The 15484-nt window shown below is 43.6% G+C and overlaps 1 protein-coding gene across 1 annotated transcript in view; it reads right to left on the bottom strand.

Annotated features, from left to right (window-relative positions):
- Positions 1 to 3849: 3849 nt before the first annotated feature.
- KAT14 (lysine acetyltransferase 14) overlaps positions 3850 to 15484 on the bottom strand; it is a 65713-nt gene continuing 54078 nt past the window's right edge. Inside the window, exon 10 of the mRNA XM_060124934.1 lies at positions 3850 to 4112. Coding sequence (XP_059980917.1) covers positions 3978 to 4112 — 135 coding nt within the window. The 3' untranslated portion in view covers positions 3850 to 3977. The remainder of the gene's footprint in view (positions 4113 to 15484) is intronic.

Here is a 15484-nt window from a genome sequence, read left to right on the forward strand (position 1 = left end):
AAACGGGCAGCTGCATTATTATTGTAAGTAGGTTCATTGAGCACCTGCATCGAGCACTCGGGCCAAGTGTGCTTCTAAACCTTCCCACGTACTAACTGACGCCACAGGTCTTCGAGGTCATACTGAACTCAGGATGTGGGGCACAGACAGGTCTCGGGGATCCGGCTTCAAGGACAGTGCTGTAAGCCATCATACGAGCCCATTCTTTCAACTACTCCAACCTCAGGGCTGTGTGTGCTTCTCTACAAGAATTACCATCTGCCCACCCTGCCCGCTCAGAGCATCATTCCAAAAGCAAATCTGCCCCCATACCCCTTTTTTGTTTCCTACAAGAAACGAGAGCATCTGCGTCCGTGATTCTCTACTCCTCACGACCCAGTGAAGTGGGTGCTGATCTAGAACCAGGAGAGGGTAAGCAGCGTGGGCACAGGTGAGTGGCAGAGGCTAGGCGCCCAGTCCCCCTGTCCCAGAGCTCGGGTCCCTGCGGTCCACCCACAGTGAGTGACCAGCAAACCTCAGGAGGATGAATAAGCACGTCCAGGAGTTCTTCTGCCCAATTCAGGTAATTGATGACTCCACCCCTACTCCTCTGTAAGGCACAAACTCCTTGAATAACATTTTGGGTTAACATTTTTGTAAAATACATTACATACTGTTTTCCTTGCATTTCTTTCTTGGTCAACTGTCAGACTTTATTTTAGTGATTTTGATGGAAAATTTACTAAATGGCTTTACACATCTTTACATTTTTTTTTTTCAGAGCAGCTTAAAAAAAACTGTATTATGGAGAATTTTGAAGATACACAAAAGTAGCTCATAGTAAAAACCTGCAGCGTGCACTCTGCCGGGTCTGGCCTCTGGGCTCGCAATGCATTTGTAGGAACCACTCACGCTGTGAGTAAAGCAGGAATGTGTTCTTTCTCATGGTGAATGTCTCTTTCAGGCATTTTCTTTGCTACAAAAGATTATGTTGTGGCCATCATCAAAAAATCTACAAACAGGGCTTCCCTGGTGGCGCAGTGGTTGAGAGTCCGCCCGCCGATGCAGGGGACACGAGTTCGTGCCCCGGTCCGGGAAGATCCCACATGCCGCGGAGCGGCTGGGCCCGTGAGCCATGGCCGCTGAGCCTGCGCGTCTGGAGCCTGTGCTCCGCAACGGGAGAGGCCACAACAGAGAGAGGCCCGCATACCGCAAAAAAAAAAAAAAAAAAAAAAAAAAAATCTACAAACAACAAATCCTGGAGAGGGTGTGGAGAAAAGGGAACCCTCCTGCACTGTTGGTGGGAATGTAAATTGATACAACCACTATGGAGAACAGTATGGAGGTTCCTTAAAAAACTAAAAGTAGAACTACTATACGACCCAGCAATCCCACTACTGGGCATATACCCTGAGAAAACCATAATTCAAAAGGATACATGTACCCCAATGTTCATTGCAGCACTATTTACAATAGCCAGGACATGGAAACAACCTAAAATGCCCACTGACAGATGGATGGATAAAGAAGATGTAGTACATATCTGTGGTACAGTGAAATATTACTTGACCATAAAAAAGAATGAAATTGGGTCATTTGTAGAGATGGGGGTGGACCTAGAGACTGTCATACGGAGTGAAGTAAGTCAGAAAGAGAAAAACAAATATCGTATATTAACAAATTAAGAAAAACAAATATTGTATATTAACAAACATCGTATATTAACTCATACATGTGGAATCTAGAAAAATGGTACAGATGAACCTATTTGCAGGAATAGAGACACAGACGTAGAGAATGACATGTGGGCACAGTGGGGGGAAGGGGAGGGTGGGACGAATTGGGAGATTAGGATTGACATGTATACACTACCATGCGTAAAATAGATAGCTAGCAGGAACCTGCTATAAAGCACAGGGAGCTCAGCTCGGTGCTCTGTGACAACCTAGATGGGTGGGATGGGGGGGGTGGGAGGGAGGTCCAAGAGGGAGGTATACATAGAGCTGATTCACTTCATTGTACAGCAGAAACTAACACAACATTGTAAAGCAATTATACTCCAATAAAAAAAAAGATTACGTTGTATGAATAAAACACAATTTATCTGTCCTTCTGTTGATGGACATTTGAGTTGGGTTGGTTGGAGGAGGGTACCAACAGAAATACTGAGAACATTCCTGCCTTTGACTTTGGAGGCTCTATGCATTCGCTTCTCAGTTCTCTTTTTTTTTAATTCAAGTACAGTTGACTTACAATGTTGCATTAATTTCTGCTGTACAGCAAAGTGCTTCAGTTGCATATATATGAATTCTTTTAAAAAATATTCTTTTCTGTTATGGTTCATCATAGGATATGGAATATAGTTCTCTGTGTTATACAGTAGGACCCTGTTGTTTATCCATTCTATATATAATAGCTTACCTCTGCTGACCCCAACCTCCCACTCCATCCCTCCCCCAACCCCCTCCCCCTTGGCAACCACAAGTCTGTTCTCTATGTCCCTGAGTCTGTTTCGTAGATGTTTATTTGTATAATTTTTTAGATTGCCCATAAGAGTGATATCATATGATATTTGTTTCTCTGTCTGACTTACTTCACTTAGTATGATAATCTCTAGATCCATCCATATTGCTGCAAATGGCATTATTTCGTTCTTTTAATGGCTAATATTCCATTGTATAGATGTACCACATCTTCTTCATCCATTCATCTGTTGATGGACATTTAGGTTGCTTCCATGTCTTGGCTATTGTGAATAGTGCTGCTATGAACATAGGGGTACATGTATCCTTTTTAATTATAGTTTTGTCTGGATATACACCCATAAGTAGAATTGCTGGATCATATGGTAATTCGATTTTTAGTTTTCTGAAGAACCTCCATATTGTTTTCCACAGTGGGTGCACCAACTTACATTCCCACCAACAGTATAGGAGGTTTCCCTTTTCTCCACACCCTCTCCAGCATTTGTTATTTGTAGACTTTTTAATGATGCCCATTCTCACCGGTGTGAGGTGGTACCTCATTGTAGTTTTGATTTGCATTTCTCTAATGATTAGTGATGCTGAGCATCTTTTCATGTGCCTGTTGGCCATCTGTACTTCTTCTTTGGAGAAATGTTTCTTTAGGTCTTCTGCCCATTTTTCAATTGGGTTGATTGTTTTTTTACTGTTAAGTTGTATGAGCTATTTGTATATTTTGGAGATTAGTCCCTTGTCAGTTCCATCATTTGCAAATTATTTTCTCTCATTCCATAGATTGTTTTTTGTGTTATTTATGGTTTCCTTTGCTGTGCAGAAGCTTGTAAGTTTGGTTAGGTCCCATTTGTTTATTTTTGCTTTTATTTCTTTTGCCTTGGGAGAATGACATATGAAAACCGTGGTATGATTTACATCAGAGAATGTTTTGCCTATGTTCTCTTCTAGGAGTTTTATGGTGTCATGTCTTATGTTTAAGTCTTTAAGCCATTTTGAGTTTATTTTTGCACATGGTGTGAGGGTGTGTTCTAACGTCATTGATTTACGAGTTTGTCCAGCTTTCCCAACACCACTTGCTGAAGAGACTTGTCTTTTTCCCATTGCATATTCTTGCCTCCTTTGTCGAAGATTAATGACTGTAGGTATGTGGGTTTCACTACTCCTGAGTATAAAAACTTAGGAGTGGAATTGCTGGGTCAGAGGCTATAGGTGTGTTAAGCCTTAGGAAATTATGCCAAACAGGTTTCCAAGGCAGTTGTGCCATTTTACTCCTGCCTGGGATTAGTTAGCTTTAAGAACTAGAAACATGCCTTTAATATTGAAATAATTCCAGTATTTGAACAACCCAGCTGAGGCCTGGTATGACTTGAGTGATCTGAATCACCTTTATTTTCAACAGAGGTTTGGAAAATGTTGCTCAAGGGCACAGAGAGGAGGGTCATTCTGGAAGATGCCAGGTGGTTTCTTAGTTCCAGATTCGAACCTGTCTCTCCTCTGCTTAGAGCTCTTCTCTGTTAAGTTTTATGCTGGTGGGAAATCAGCCACTGGGGTTGAGGGTAGAGAGCAGAGCATCCGGATCTGGCGTGTCCCGGCTGTAGACACAGCCTTCGAGGACAGGATAACTGGAAGATCCTTGCCCAGCCCTGTAAGAAAATCCTGCAGTAAAAGTAAATGTGTAATTAACTCTTAGGAGAAAGTATCGTTATTTGTAGGTGATATGATTTTATATCTGGGAACCCGGGAGAATCAACTGAAAGATGAGTAGCAATAATGAGAAAATTCAGTAATGTGACTGATTATAAATTTAACATACAAAAAGCAATCGCTTTTTGATGTGCAAAGAACCTGTTAGAAAATACAATCAAAGAAAAACCCCACTTACAATACCACAAAAGATAGAATATCTAGGAATAAACTCAATTAAAATGAATTTAAATGAGCCAAAGCTCTAGCAAAACTTGAATAAAAAACAACTGAATAAATAGCAAGACATACCCTATTTTCGAATAGGAAGAAGTGATATTGTATTTTCTCTCCCTAAATTTATCTAAAAATACAATCTCAATGAAAATATCTACATTCTAATTAGACAAGCTGATTCTAAGGTTCATATGAAAAGTAAAACATGCAAGAATAGCCAAGAGGCTTCCCTGGTGGCGCAGTGGTTAAGAGTCCGCCTGCCAGTGCAGGGGACACGGGTTCGAGCCCTGGTCAGGGAAGATCCCACATGCCGCGGAGCAATTAAGCCCGTGAGCCACAGCTACTGAAGCCTGTGCACCTAGAGCCTGTGCTCCGCAACAAGAGAAGCCACTGCAATGTGAAGCCCGCACACCTCAATGAAGAGTAGTCCCTACTCACCACAACTAGAGAAAGCCCGCGTGCAGCAAAAATAAACTAAACTAAAAAAAAAAAAAGAATAGCCAAGAAAACTCTAGAAAAAAGGCTAATATGGGGAGACTATTCCTTCTAAATAATAAAAGGTATTATAAAACCGTACTTAATTAAAGGAGCTTGAAATAGTATATGAATGTACCAGCTAGATCAGTGGGACAAATAATAGAACCCAGAAATAGACCCAAATACATATGGAAGGATGGCATTTCAAAGCAGTGAAAAAAAGATAGATTATTCAATAAATGACTTTGGGACAGCTGAGTGCCAGGTGGAGCCATACCTTACTCCTTACACCAAAGTCAATTCCAGATGGATGAAAGTACTTTTAAAAACATAACAGTATGAGAAGTTAAGTTTGTTTTTTTTTTAAAGAAATCATCTCCAAGTAGGGAAGCTCTTTCTAAATAAGACATAAGACCCAGAAGCCATAAAGGGAAAGACTGCTACGTTTATGTACATATAAAATTTATTTATAGAAGATTAATAGGTACAAACTATTATTCATAAAATGAGCTATAAGAATAGATTGTATAGTATGGGGAATACAGATAATATTTTATAATAACTATAAATGGAGTATAAGCTTTAAAAATTGTGAGTCACTATATTGTGCACCTGTAACTTATATAATACTGTACATCAACTATACTTTTAAAAAAAGTAGATTGGGACTTCCCTGGTGGCACAGTGGTTAAGAATCCGTCTGCCAATGCAGGGAACACGGGTTCAACTCTTGGTCCGGGAAGATCCCACATGCGGCAGAGCACTAAGCCCATGGGTCACAACTACTGAGCCTGTGCTCTAGAACCCACGCACCACAACTACTGAGCCTGTACTCCACAACAAGAGAAGCCACCACAATGAGAAGCCCGTGCACTGCCACAAACAGCAACCCCCGCTCGCAGCAACGAAGACCCAACGCAGCCAAAAACAAATAAATAAATTTAAAAAAAGAAAAAGCAAAGGATATAATAATAAGCTGTCATTTGTGTAAATTTGTATGTGTGTGTGTGCAGGAAATTTCTGAAGGCTATGTGAGGAATATGGTAGGTTTCCGGGATAGCAGAGAGTCTTACCTTTTCAATAAAAACACTGGGTTTAGAAAGAAATATTTGCCATAAAACAGTAAAATAGTTAAGATCTAGTCATAGATCATCAAAATTCCTCCCGCCACACCAAACTTGCATTTCCCAATCTGCTCCCCACACCGGTCATACCACACCTACTGCTAGAGCCAATACTAGCCTGCTCGGCACCTTTGTGTAATTAGAATAAGGCAACCGTTCCTCTGGGTAGATGTCACCTTACAGGCATGCAGCTTGGAGGGCAGAGAGAAGGATGGGTTTCAGCCTCACTAGCCTTTCATCGGGGTGCCTTTTTTTTGCAGTACACAACATGCACAACTGTTCGTGGTGGCCCTGCCTGGAGCCACTTTTTCCCTACTTGACCAGTGTTATTATTCATAGGCCAATAAAGAACACACAGAGCCTTTGTTAAAAACACAATTTCCTTAAAAATAAATGTTTCTTTGAAAAGCTTACAAAAGGTAGAAAAGGGGAATATTCCACTCTTTTCAGTTGTTTCATTGATGGTACAAAAGGCACCATCCAAATTTTCTGCTAATTGTTGGCTGCACTGATTTTCATAACCACAATGACCTGTGAAACTTTCTGGTTACTTGAAATTTGATGTTTTTCTCTCAGAAGGGCCTAATTGTTTAGTTAGTAGGGAAAACTCCCTTGCTCTCTATTTTCCTTTCCATCAGTTGGGTCCACATAACGGAAGCATTGTGTTGAGGGATGTGGTCTTTCTGGATGTGGTCTGAGGGCTTTAATGCGCCAATGTGAGGCCAGAAATTATAGGGTCAACATGACATCTGATTTTGGGTAAACAAAATGCACACCAAGTGGTTTCTGTACGGCTTTTTTTTTAAGAACAAGGTACTGTATAAGCCACATTACCTCATGCAAAGAATTGTAATCATTTGTAATACTTTTGAGCCAGGGGTTCATTTGTACAAATCTGGAGAACCAAAACGACCTGGAAATGCCAAGTCAGCAAGGGGCAAAGCAAGAAGGAACGTGTCAGCTACGCTGACAGTTGGTTTTTGGCGCTTTCTCCACAGACACACAAGTTTGCCTCTCTCAACGACCCTAAGTCCGTGATAAACAGGTGCTTTGTAAAACCAGACCATTCTGAACCTAAAGGTAAACCTTTCCCTGTTTTTTCTTTTTCTTTTTTTTTTTTTTGGCCATGATGTGTGGCTTGCGGGATCTTAGTTCCCCGACTAGGGATGGAACCCATGCCCGGTGCAGTGCAAGCATGGAGTCCTAACCACTGGACTGCTGGGGAATTCCCGCTAAATCTTTTTCTATGAGACATAAAATAGACCTACTTTCAAATGTATTCTGTCCTTTAACAAATTTTTTTAGACTTAGAGAAAAGTTTATTACTTACCCTTTACCCAGATTCTCCTAATGTTACTATCTAACGTAACCATATAAAATTAAGAAGTTGTCATGGGTACAATACTATTAACCAATCTGCAGACTATTTGGACTTCAGCAGTTTTCCCACTACTGCATTTGGATGTCACATATCCTTAATCTCCTTGAATCTGTGACCATTCCTGTCTTCCCTTGTCTTTTTTTTAAATTTATTTTTGGCTGCGTTGGGTCTTCATTGCTGCATGTGGGCTTTCTCTAGTTGCAGCAAGCAGGGGCTACTCTTCATTGTGGTGCACGGGCTTCTCACTGCGATGGCTTCTCTTGTTGTGGAGCACCGGCTCTAGGCGCGCAGTCTTCAGTAGTTGTGGTGCACGGGCTCAGTAGTTGTGGCTTGCAGGCTCTAGTGCGCAGGCTCAGTAGTTGTGGCGCATGGGCTTAGTTGCTCCGCAGCATGTGGGATCTTCCCAGACCAGGGATCAAACCCGTGTCCCTTGCATTGGTGGGTGGATTCTTAACCACTGCGCCATCAGGGAAGTCCCTTCCCTTGTCTTTCATGACTTGGGCATTATTGAAAAGTACTGGTCAGTTATATAGTAGAATATCCCTCAGCATCAGATGCAGGTGAAGTGTTTGGGCAAGAACCCTGAGGCACTGTGCCCTCCTCAGTGTATCCTGTCAGGGGAGCAATGTGTTGACATATCTTTTTATAGTGATGTTGCCTTTGGTCACTTAGTTATGGTGCTGTGTCCTGGATGTGTATACCATAAAGTTACTGTTTTTCTCTTTGTAATTAATAAATATCTTGGGGGAGATACTTGAGATTGCAAATATCCTGTTTTTCCTCAAACTTTTGCTGACTACTTTAGGATTCATCAGTGAATCTGACATTAGATTTGTTTTCTCAAGGAGATTTTGTTTCCCTTTTTCTTTCTACATTTATTAATTAGAATTCTCCTATAAGGAAGAGCTGTCCTTTCTCCCTTATTTATTGATTGATTCTTTAAATTTTATTTACTTATATCAATATGTGCTTACGGATTTTTTTATTCTATGGGTTATAATCCAACATTATTGTTATTTATTTCATTGCTTCAATTGTTCCAGCTTTGGCCATTAGGATCTCTGTCAGCCACTGACACATCCCCACCCTTTTCAAATACTTCCTTACTTACTCACACTGCAAGATGCTTCAGGCTCTTCATAGCAGAACTATTTACAGTTGCCAATATATGGAAGCAACCTAAGTGTCCATTGACAGATGATGGATAAAGAAGATGTGGTGTATACGTACAATAGAATACTACTCAGCCACAAAAAAAGAATGAAATATTGCCATTTGCAGCAACATGGAGGGACTTGGAAGATATTATGCTAAGTGAAATAAGTCAGACAGAGAAAGACAAATACTGTATGATATCACTTATACTTGGAATCTAAAAAATAAAACAAACTAGTGAATATAACAAAAAAGAAACAGACTCACAGATGTAGAGAACAAACTAGTGGTTACCAGTGGGGAAAGAGAAGGGGGAGGGGCAAGATAGGGATAGGGGATTATGAGGTCCAAACTATTATGTATAAAATAAATAAGCTACAAGGATATATTGCACAGAACAGGGAATATAGCCAATATTTTATAAAACTATAAATGGAGTATAACCTTTAAAAACTGTGAATCACTATGCTGTACACCTGAAACAGATAATACTGTAAATCAACAATACTTCAGCTAAAAAAAAAAGATACTTCAGGCTCATCTTGCATTTTCCCTGTCCTAGTCCTAGAATAGAAGCATAAATGATATTGCTATCTAATCATGAATAAAACAAAATATAATTGATATCTGCATGATAGGACTAATATAATAGCCCAGGCCTCTATATCACCGCCATTTAGAAACTCTGTAATTAGTTTAGATACTGTGATTTTGTTCATTTAAGTAATTTCTAGAACAGTACATGGCACATAGTAGGTCATAACAATATCTCTGAGAATGCAAGCTCCACACACGCATTTTTCTTTCTTAGCCTCAGAAGACTTATCCACTTGGCTGAATTTGGGTTTCTCTTCCTTAGGACACTGGAGAAGATGGTTGCATTGCATCTCTGTTCAGCCCAGGTCTCGTGCTCTGAACAGCGCTCAATTCTGGACGTTAATCGCAGAACCCAGGATGGGAAAGGTAAGGGAAAAGATGGCAGAACATAGCAGGGATTCAAATGAAAGTCAAAAAGTCACCACCTCCGGAGGGCCTCCGAGTCTGCCGGCCCAGCCAACAGGCCTCGCCAGCTCACTTTCCAGGTTGTTATTGTTGTTGTTGCCATTTTTTCCTGAATCTGCTCATTCTCAGCCTCAGCACTGTTTAAATTTTGACGAGAAAGAGCAAGAAAGCAAAGTAAGCAAACATAAGGATTTTTCTCTGCAAATGTTCCCTGGGTTATGTTGGCTCTGGCCTCCAGCCAAGAAAAACATAGATGACCCAAGAATCATCACCCTCAGTGGGGACCTGCCACCCTTCAGCTCAGAGGTTTTCTTATTTTGCAGGCAGGGGTGAAGAAGTGAGAGGCTGGTTTAATCCCAGTCCCGAGGCTCCTCAGCCTGCGGCTCAGCCTCTGCGTGCTGTCAACTTGTCCCAGCATAAGACAGGGCACCCCTGGGCATGCTTTCCATGGGGACCAGCAGAGAAGCCAGGGGTGTTCACGGAAAAGCAAAGCAGATTATAAAACAGAAGACTGAGGTTCGAGAACCCTCTTCATGAGTCAGCCTTGGGCTCAGAGAGGGCATAAAACCAGGCTGATGCAGAGACACCACCTGCTTTCTGCTTTCTAGGTTCCTGAAACTGGTTTTTTTTGTCCCTGTTGACTGATAGGAAGTCCCATAGCAATGACAGGAATTCCTAGGCCAGGTTTAGAATTGACTTAAACCTGAGGCTTTTGGTATAGATACTATTTTCCCAACATTGAGAGAAGTTGTTGCAAAGGAAGTATTTATTTTTTTCTTTTTTTTTTTTTTGCGGTACGTGGGCCTCTCACTGTCGTGGCCTCTCCCATTGCGGAGCACGGGCTCTGGACGCGCAGGCTCAGCGGCCATGGCTCATGGGCCCAGCCGCTCCGCGGCATGTGGGATCCTCCCGGACTGGGGCACGAACCCATGTCCCCTGCATCGGCAGGTGGACCCCACCAGGGAAGCCCATTTTTTTCTTTTTTTAAGGAGTAGAATTCTTGTGTTTCTTTACCTCTCTATAATTTTTTTAAATAAATTTATTTATTTATTTTTGGCTGCGTTGGGTCTTTGTTGCTGCACATAGGCTTTCTCTAGTTTAACGAGCGGGTGCTACTCTTCGTTGTGGTGTGCATGCTTCTCACTGCAATGGCTTCTCTTGTTGTGGAGCATGGGTTCTAGGTGCGCGGGCTTCAGTAGTTGTGGCACACAGGCTCAGTAGTTGTGGCTCATGGGCTCTAGAGCACAGGCTCAGTAGTTGTGGCACACAGGCTCAGTTGCTCCGCAGCATGTGCGATCTTCCCGGACCAAGGCTCGAACCTGTGTCCCCTGCATTGGCAGGCGGATTCTTAACCACTGTGCCACCAGGGAAGCCCCTGATTTCGATGTTTTTTAAATGCTCTCTTGTGGGGCCTCACACATGGTGGCCTTTGAACAGATGTTGGTTCCTTCCCTAACCAGCATGAAAGGAGACCCTTTGCTGATGTCTCTTCAGCCTAATAGGGGTTAGTAAGCATAATAGAGCCTGTCAGGGATCTGCCCAGACCCCTCTGCATCCCTTTAAGTGTTTGGCTATCACCCCTTGAATGTGCTTCCATGATTCACAGTGATACTCTTCAATAGAGCAGTGTTCTTGGTAAAAAGCTGGTAAAGTGTTGGTAGAAGCATCTGGGAGTTAATACTCTCCCCTGAGCGCAGCCCTCCAGACAACGTCTGGAGGATGCCAGAATTCCTTTGTCTCAGGTCAGGGAAACTCCGAGGCATAACTTACACTCCTGAGCCCCCAGGATGAAGCCACAGGACTTAACTTGAAAGCACAGAGCTGCTTACCCCTCCCGGTTCTGCTTCCCTTACTCCCACACCAGTCTTCCCAGGAAGCGCATCCTTAATAAACCATTAACACTCAAGTCCTCAGCCCAGAGTCTGCTTGTGACCCAAGACAGTCAGCTTCAGAATGCCTCATGCAGAAAAAGCTACATGATACTGAAGTTCTGATGGTCACAGTTAAAAGAACTGACCAGATGGTACATTCAAATCATTCACTACTTGACAGCCATAATAATCGTACTAGTGGCACGTGCCTAATACCTGCATTATGTTCAACACTAATCCTCATCACCAGCCTATAAGATAAGTAGTTTCATCCTTTGTGGCAGTTTTTTAAATGGCATAAATCTTTGACTCTTTGTTAAGGTCTTTGTCCCTCCCCCTTGAATCCTGCTGCTTTTAGAGAGATCTGCTCTATTTTGATAACTTGTTCTTCAGTTGACAGGACCCAGCCACCCGAGGACACTCTTCACCAGGTGAGGACATCCAGCCATGCGGGTTGATTACACTTCAATTTACCTCTAGTAGACGGCAGAGTTAGGTCTTGCTTTTACATTGGTAGGTGGTTCTAAATAAGTACATAGAGGTTGAGCTTTTCTTTTTGTTCCTTTGAATGAATATTCCTACTTGCCATGGTTTGTGCTTTGGTTTAAAAACTCAATTTGAATAAAGCATTTGCAGACTGAGTCATTTTGACTCACTCCATTTTCAGATGGTTGTGTCAGCCTCTGGGTGGTGGCACTGCAGTCATGGAGTTCACCAATGACTTCTGCTGGCAGATGTGAACAGCCAGTGCGCAGGGCTCTGCTGGGGTGGCTGCCAGCACCAGTGCCGGCCCTCCATCTCCCATCACTGCCGTATGCCAAGTGAAGTAACTCTCCAGGGTGACATGCTAGTAAACGACCAGTAAGTAACAGAGCCAGGTCTCAGGCCCTCACGCTGTGCACCCGGCGGTGGAGGGGAGAGCCCTAGACAGCAGCCAGGAAGCTGGGCCTGCCGAGGGTGTTGCCAGGATCACCTTGTTAATTTTCTCAAGCGGCCTCTCTCTCTTTCTTCATCTTCTGAAATAACTCAGAATCCCTGTGCCCCACCAGCAAAGTTGGAAACACCATCAAGCTACACGAAATAAACTCTTAATAAAGTCCAATTGATCAATTTTTCCTTCACGGTTAATGTTTTTGTTTTACTGCTGTGTGTTGGCCTTGTCCATGGTTGCCTCTCAGAAACTTGTGATGAACGGGTGGAGGAATGAGCAGACCCAGTGGCCCGGAGGTGGTCTGGCCTGGCCTGGCCTCGCCAAGAGACGCCTGGACTGGGAATCAAGGCCAAATGGCTAATGTTCTTTGTCTATCTCAAGATGCTCTTCTGGAAGCTTTATTGTTTTGCCTTTTATGTCTACAACCCACCTTGAATCGATGTTTGTTTGTTTTTGTGTCACCCACTGTGTGCAGGTGTCCCCTGTCCTAACTGTGCTGCCGTATGAGAATCAGAACGTGAAGAACTGGGGCAAATGCTGAAGACCTGGCGACTGCCATGGCTGAGGTGAACCAACCACCCCTCACCTTTGACCCAGAAGACTCACGTCTCCTACCAGCCCCCGTGAAACAGCCCAGCTCACTTGGTAACTTGGAAATAGGATAACATCTGAGACCCTTCACAGCTCTTGACACTCGTGTGCAAGAAAATTGTTTATGACTGTAAATCTGCGTTAGGGGGTGGTTTGCTACACGCCATGGTTGTGGCGATAGCGGACTCCCAGAGGGTAGATTTGGTCAAAGGCTGGGACTATTTTCAAGTTCTTGGTATATACTGCAATTTGCCTTCCCGAAAGATGGCTCCAATGTACACTCCCACCCCTCCAGGGATATCTGAGCAGATTTTTCCTACTGAAATGCTAAGGTTTGCTGTCCTTTTCCCCCTGCACGCCTCCCCTCAAGTAAGTTCTGCCTTCATGCTGGTTTTTTTGGTTCGGTTTTGTTTTCCTGTTGGCAATAGGACCCAGGAAATGGAGCTTGTGAATGGCAGGTGGGTCTGTTGCCAGGAGTAACGGGAGTATCTGCAAGGCCCAGAGCGATGCCCCAGTAAACCCATGGCCTGGGAAGACTAGCTCCAGATTTACATAATAAATTGCATCTCACAATCTACTCTCTGGCGCCTTCCTGAGTAATCTGCAACGGCAAGCTTGGTGGAAAGTGCCAGAGGAATGCAAGCTCGCCAGAGTTGGCCCTAAGGCCAACACTTAACAGCCTAACTTAAACAGGACTGTGGCCCTTGTGGCAGCAGGGAGCCGCTATCGCTCTGGGTGGAACTTTAATCCCCGAGGGCACGTCTGCACCTCTCTCCTCACCTGTCCCCACTCAGAGATGATAGTTCCACCTATCATCCACCCAGCCAAACAAAGGGCCACCTCTGAGCCTCCTGAGGGTCTCTTGAGGACCAGGATTAAGGCCAAGGAAACCCTTGGGGGTCAAGGGGGTTTGCGCAGAGAGGACAGCTGAGGCATTTAAACGTGCAACATCCACAGAAGCCACTTTTTCCCAGGTCAGAGCAGTTCGCATTGAAGCTGCAGCAGACCATGGTTGATGGTGGGTTTAGAAGACTCAGGGCAGGGGTCAGTAAGCTCACTCTGGAAAAGGCCGGAGGATAAATGGTCTCTGTTGCAACTACTCAACTCTGCCATCGCAGCGTGAACGAGCCTTAGACAACACACAAACCAGAAAGCATGGCTGTGCGCCAATCAAACTTTACTTACAAGACCTGGTGGCAGGGAGGCTATAATTTGCTGACTCCTGACTCAGGAGATGGTGGTCAAAAGACAGGGCTAGACCTTGCCTTCAGCTGCTCAGGTGGAAAATATCTTTTTTTTTCATGTCTTCATTTAACAAACAGCTAAACAGCCTCACTATGCCCCAGACATTTGGAAGAGCTTTATAAATACTGATGCACTTAATTATCACAGTGATCCTGTAAGGCAAGTAATATTATCCTCCCTGGTTTGGTACAGAGAGGTTAGGTAACTGGCCCAAGGTCACACAGTGGTAAGTGAGAGCGTCAGGGCTTGGAAGGCAGGCAGCTTGTGCTCTTACCCATCACCCCGTGCTGTACAGAGGCAGGCTGGCCTTCATGGAAGGCACATCCACTGGGCACCCTGCTCTGTGCTAGTCTGGAGGGAAGGGAAACAGGGACAGAGGTGATTAAGACCCACTCCTGAAATGGAACAGGACCCTATAGGGCTTTTCCAGGACACAACCTCCCTACACCCGTCCCCCACCATGTCCTTCACCTGCCTCTTGTCCGTAGAAAGCCTTAGCCAAAGAATAAATTTAATCAGAGAAATGAGAAAATATAGAAACAAAGGAAAGCAGTCAAACAGGACAAAATAATAATAGTTAAGCCATTAAACAAAGTCAAGAACCTTTAGTTCCTCCTCAAGGGCTATATAGATCATATTCTGAGCCATGTCCTATGAGCTGTCTTATAGATATTGAAACCCATACCAGGTTGAAGAAGTTAACTACCTGATGACCAGGCTGTAGCCATGACATAAACTGCTGCAATTCCGAGAACTGGCCTCAAAGAAATGGCAACAAACCGACCCTGGAACTGAAGACGGACTGTGCTTAAAACAATCAAGATGATGCTGATCAGACCACTGGTGACATTTTGAGATGACTGTCAGAGCTGACTGTGCTGTGCTGCATGCGGCCCCTCCTTCTGCCTATTAAAGCTCTTGCCCACTGATGGGCAGTAGGGAGTTGGCCTTTGGACAGGAGTCCGCCTTCTCCCCCCGTTGCTGGCAACTGGAATAAAGCAAACCCTCCTTTCCATTAACACTTGCTTCTCGAGTATTGGCTTTCCAGCTAGAGCAGCTGGAGCCCTCAAGGAGCCCTCGGGGGAGAGACCAGTGCAGATTAACGATGAGTGTAATCTCGGGAAAGCATGGGATGCAGGATGAGTTGAGAACTTGCAAAACTCACCTAAAGGTCAGAAAAATGGTGGCCATGCAAAGTAAAGATGACCACAAGTGACCTTCTGCAGTGCTGGAAAGGGTCGGTGTCTTCAACTAGGTATGTCATATAACTATGTAAAGAAGTCATCAAGCTGACCCAATAAAATACACAAATTTGGAAAAAAAAAAAAAAA

Source organism: Lagenorhynchus albirostris, chromosome 15 (genome assembly GCF_949774975.1).
Source record: "Lagenorhynchus albirostris chromosome 15, mLagAlb1.1, whole genome shotgun sequence".
Lineage (NCBI taxonomy): Eukaryota > Metazoa > Chordata > Mammalia > Artiodactyla > Delphinidae > Lagenorhynchus > Lagenorhynchus albirostris.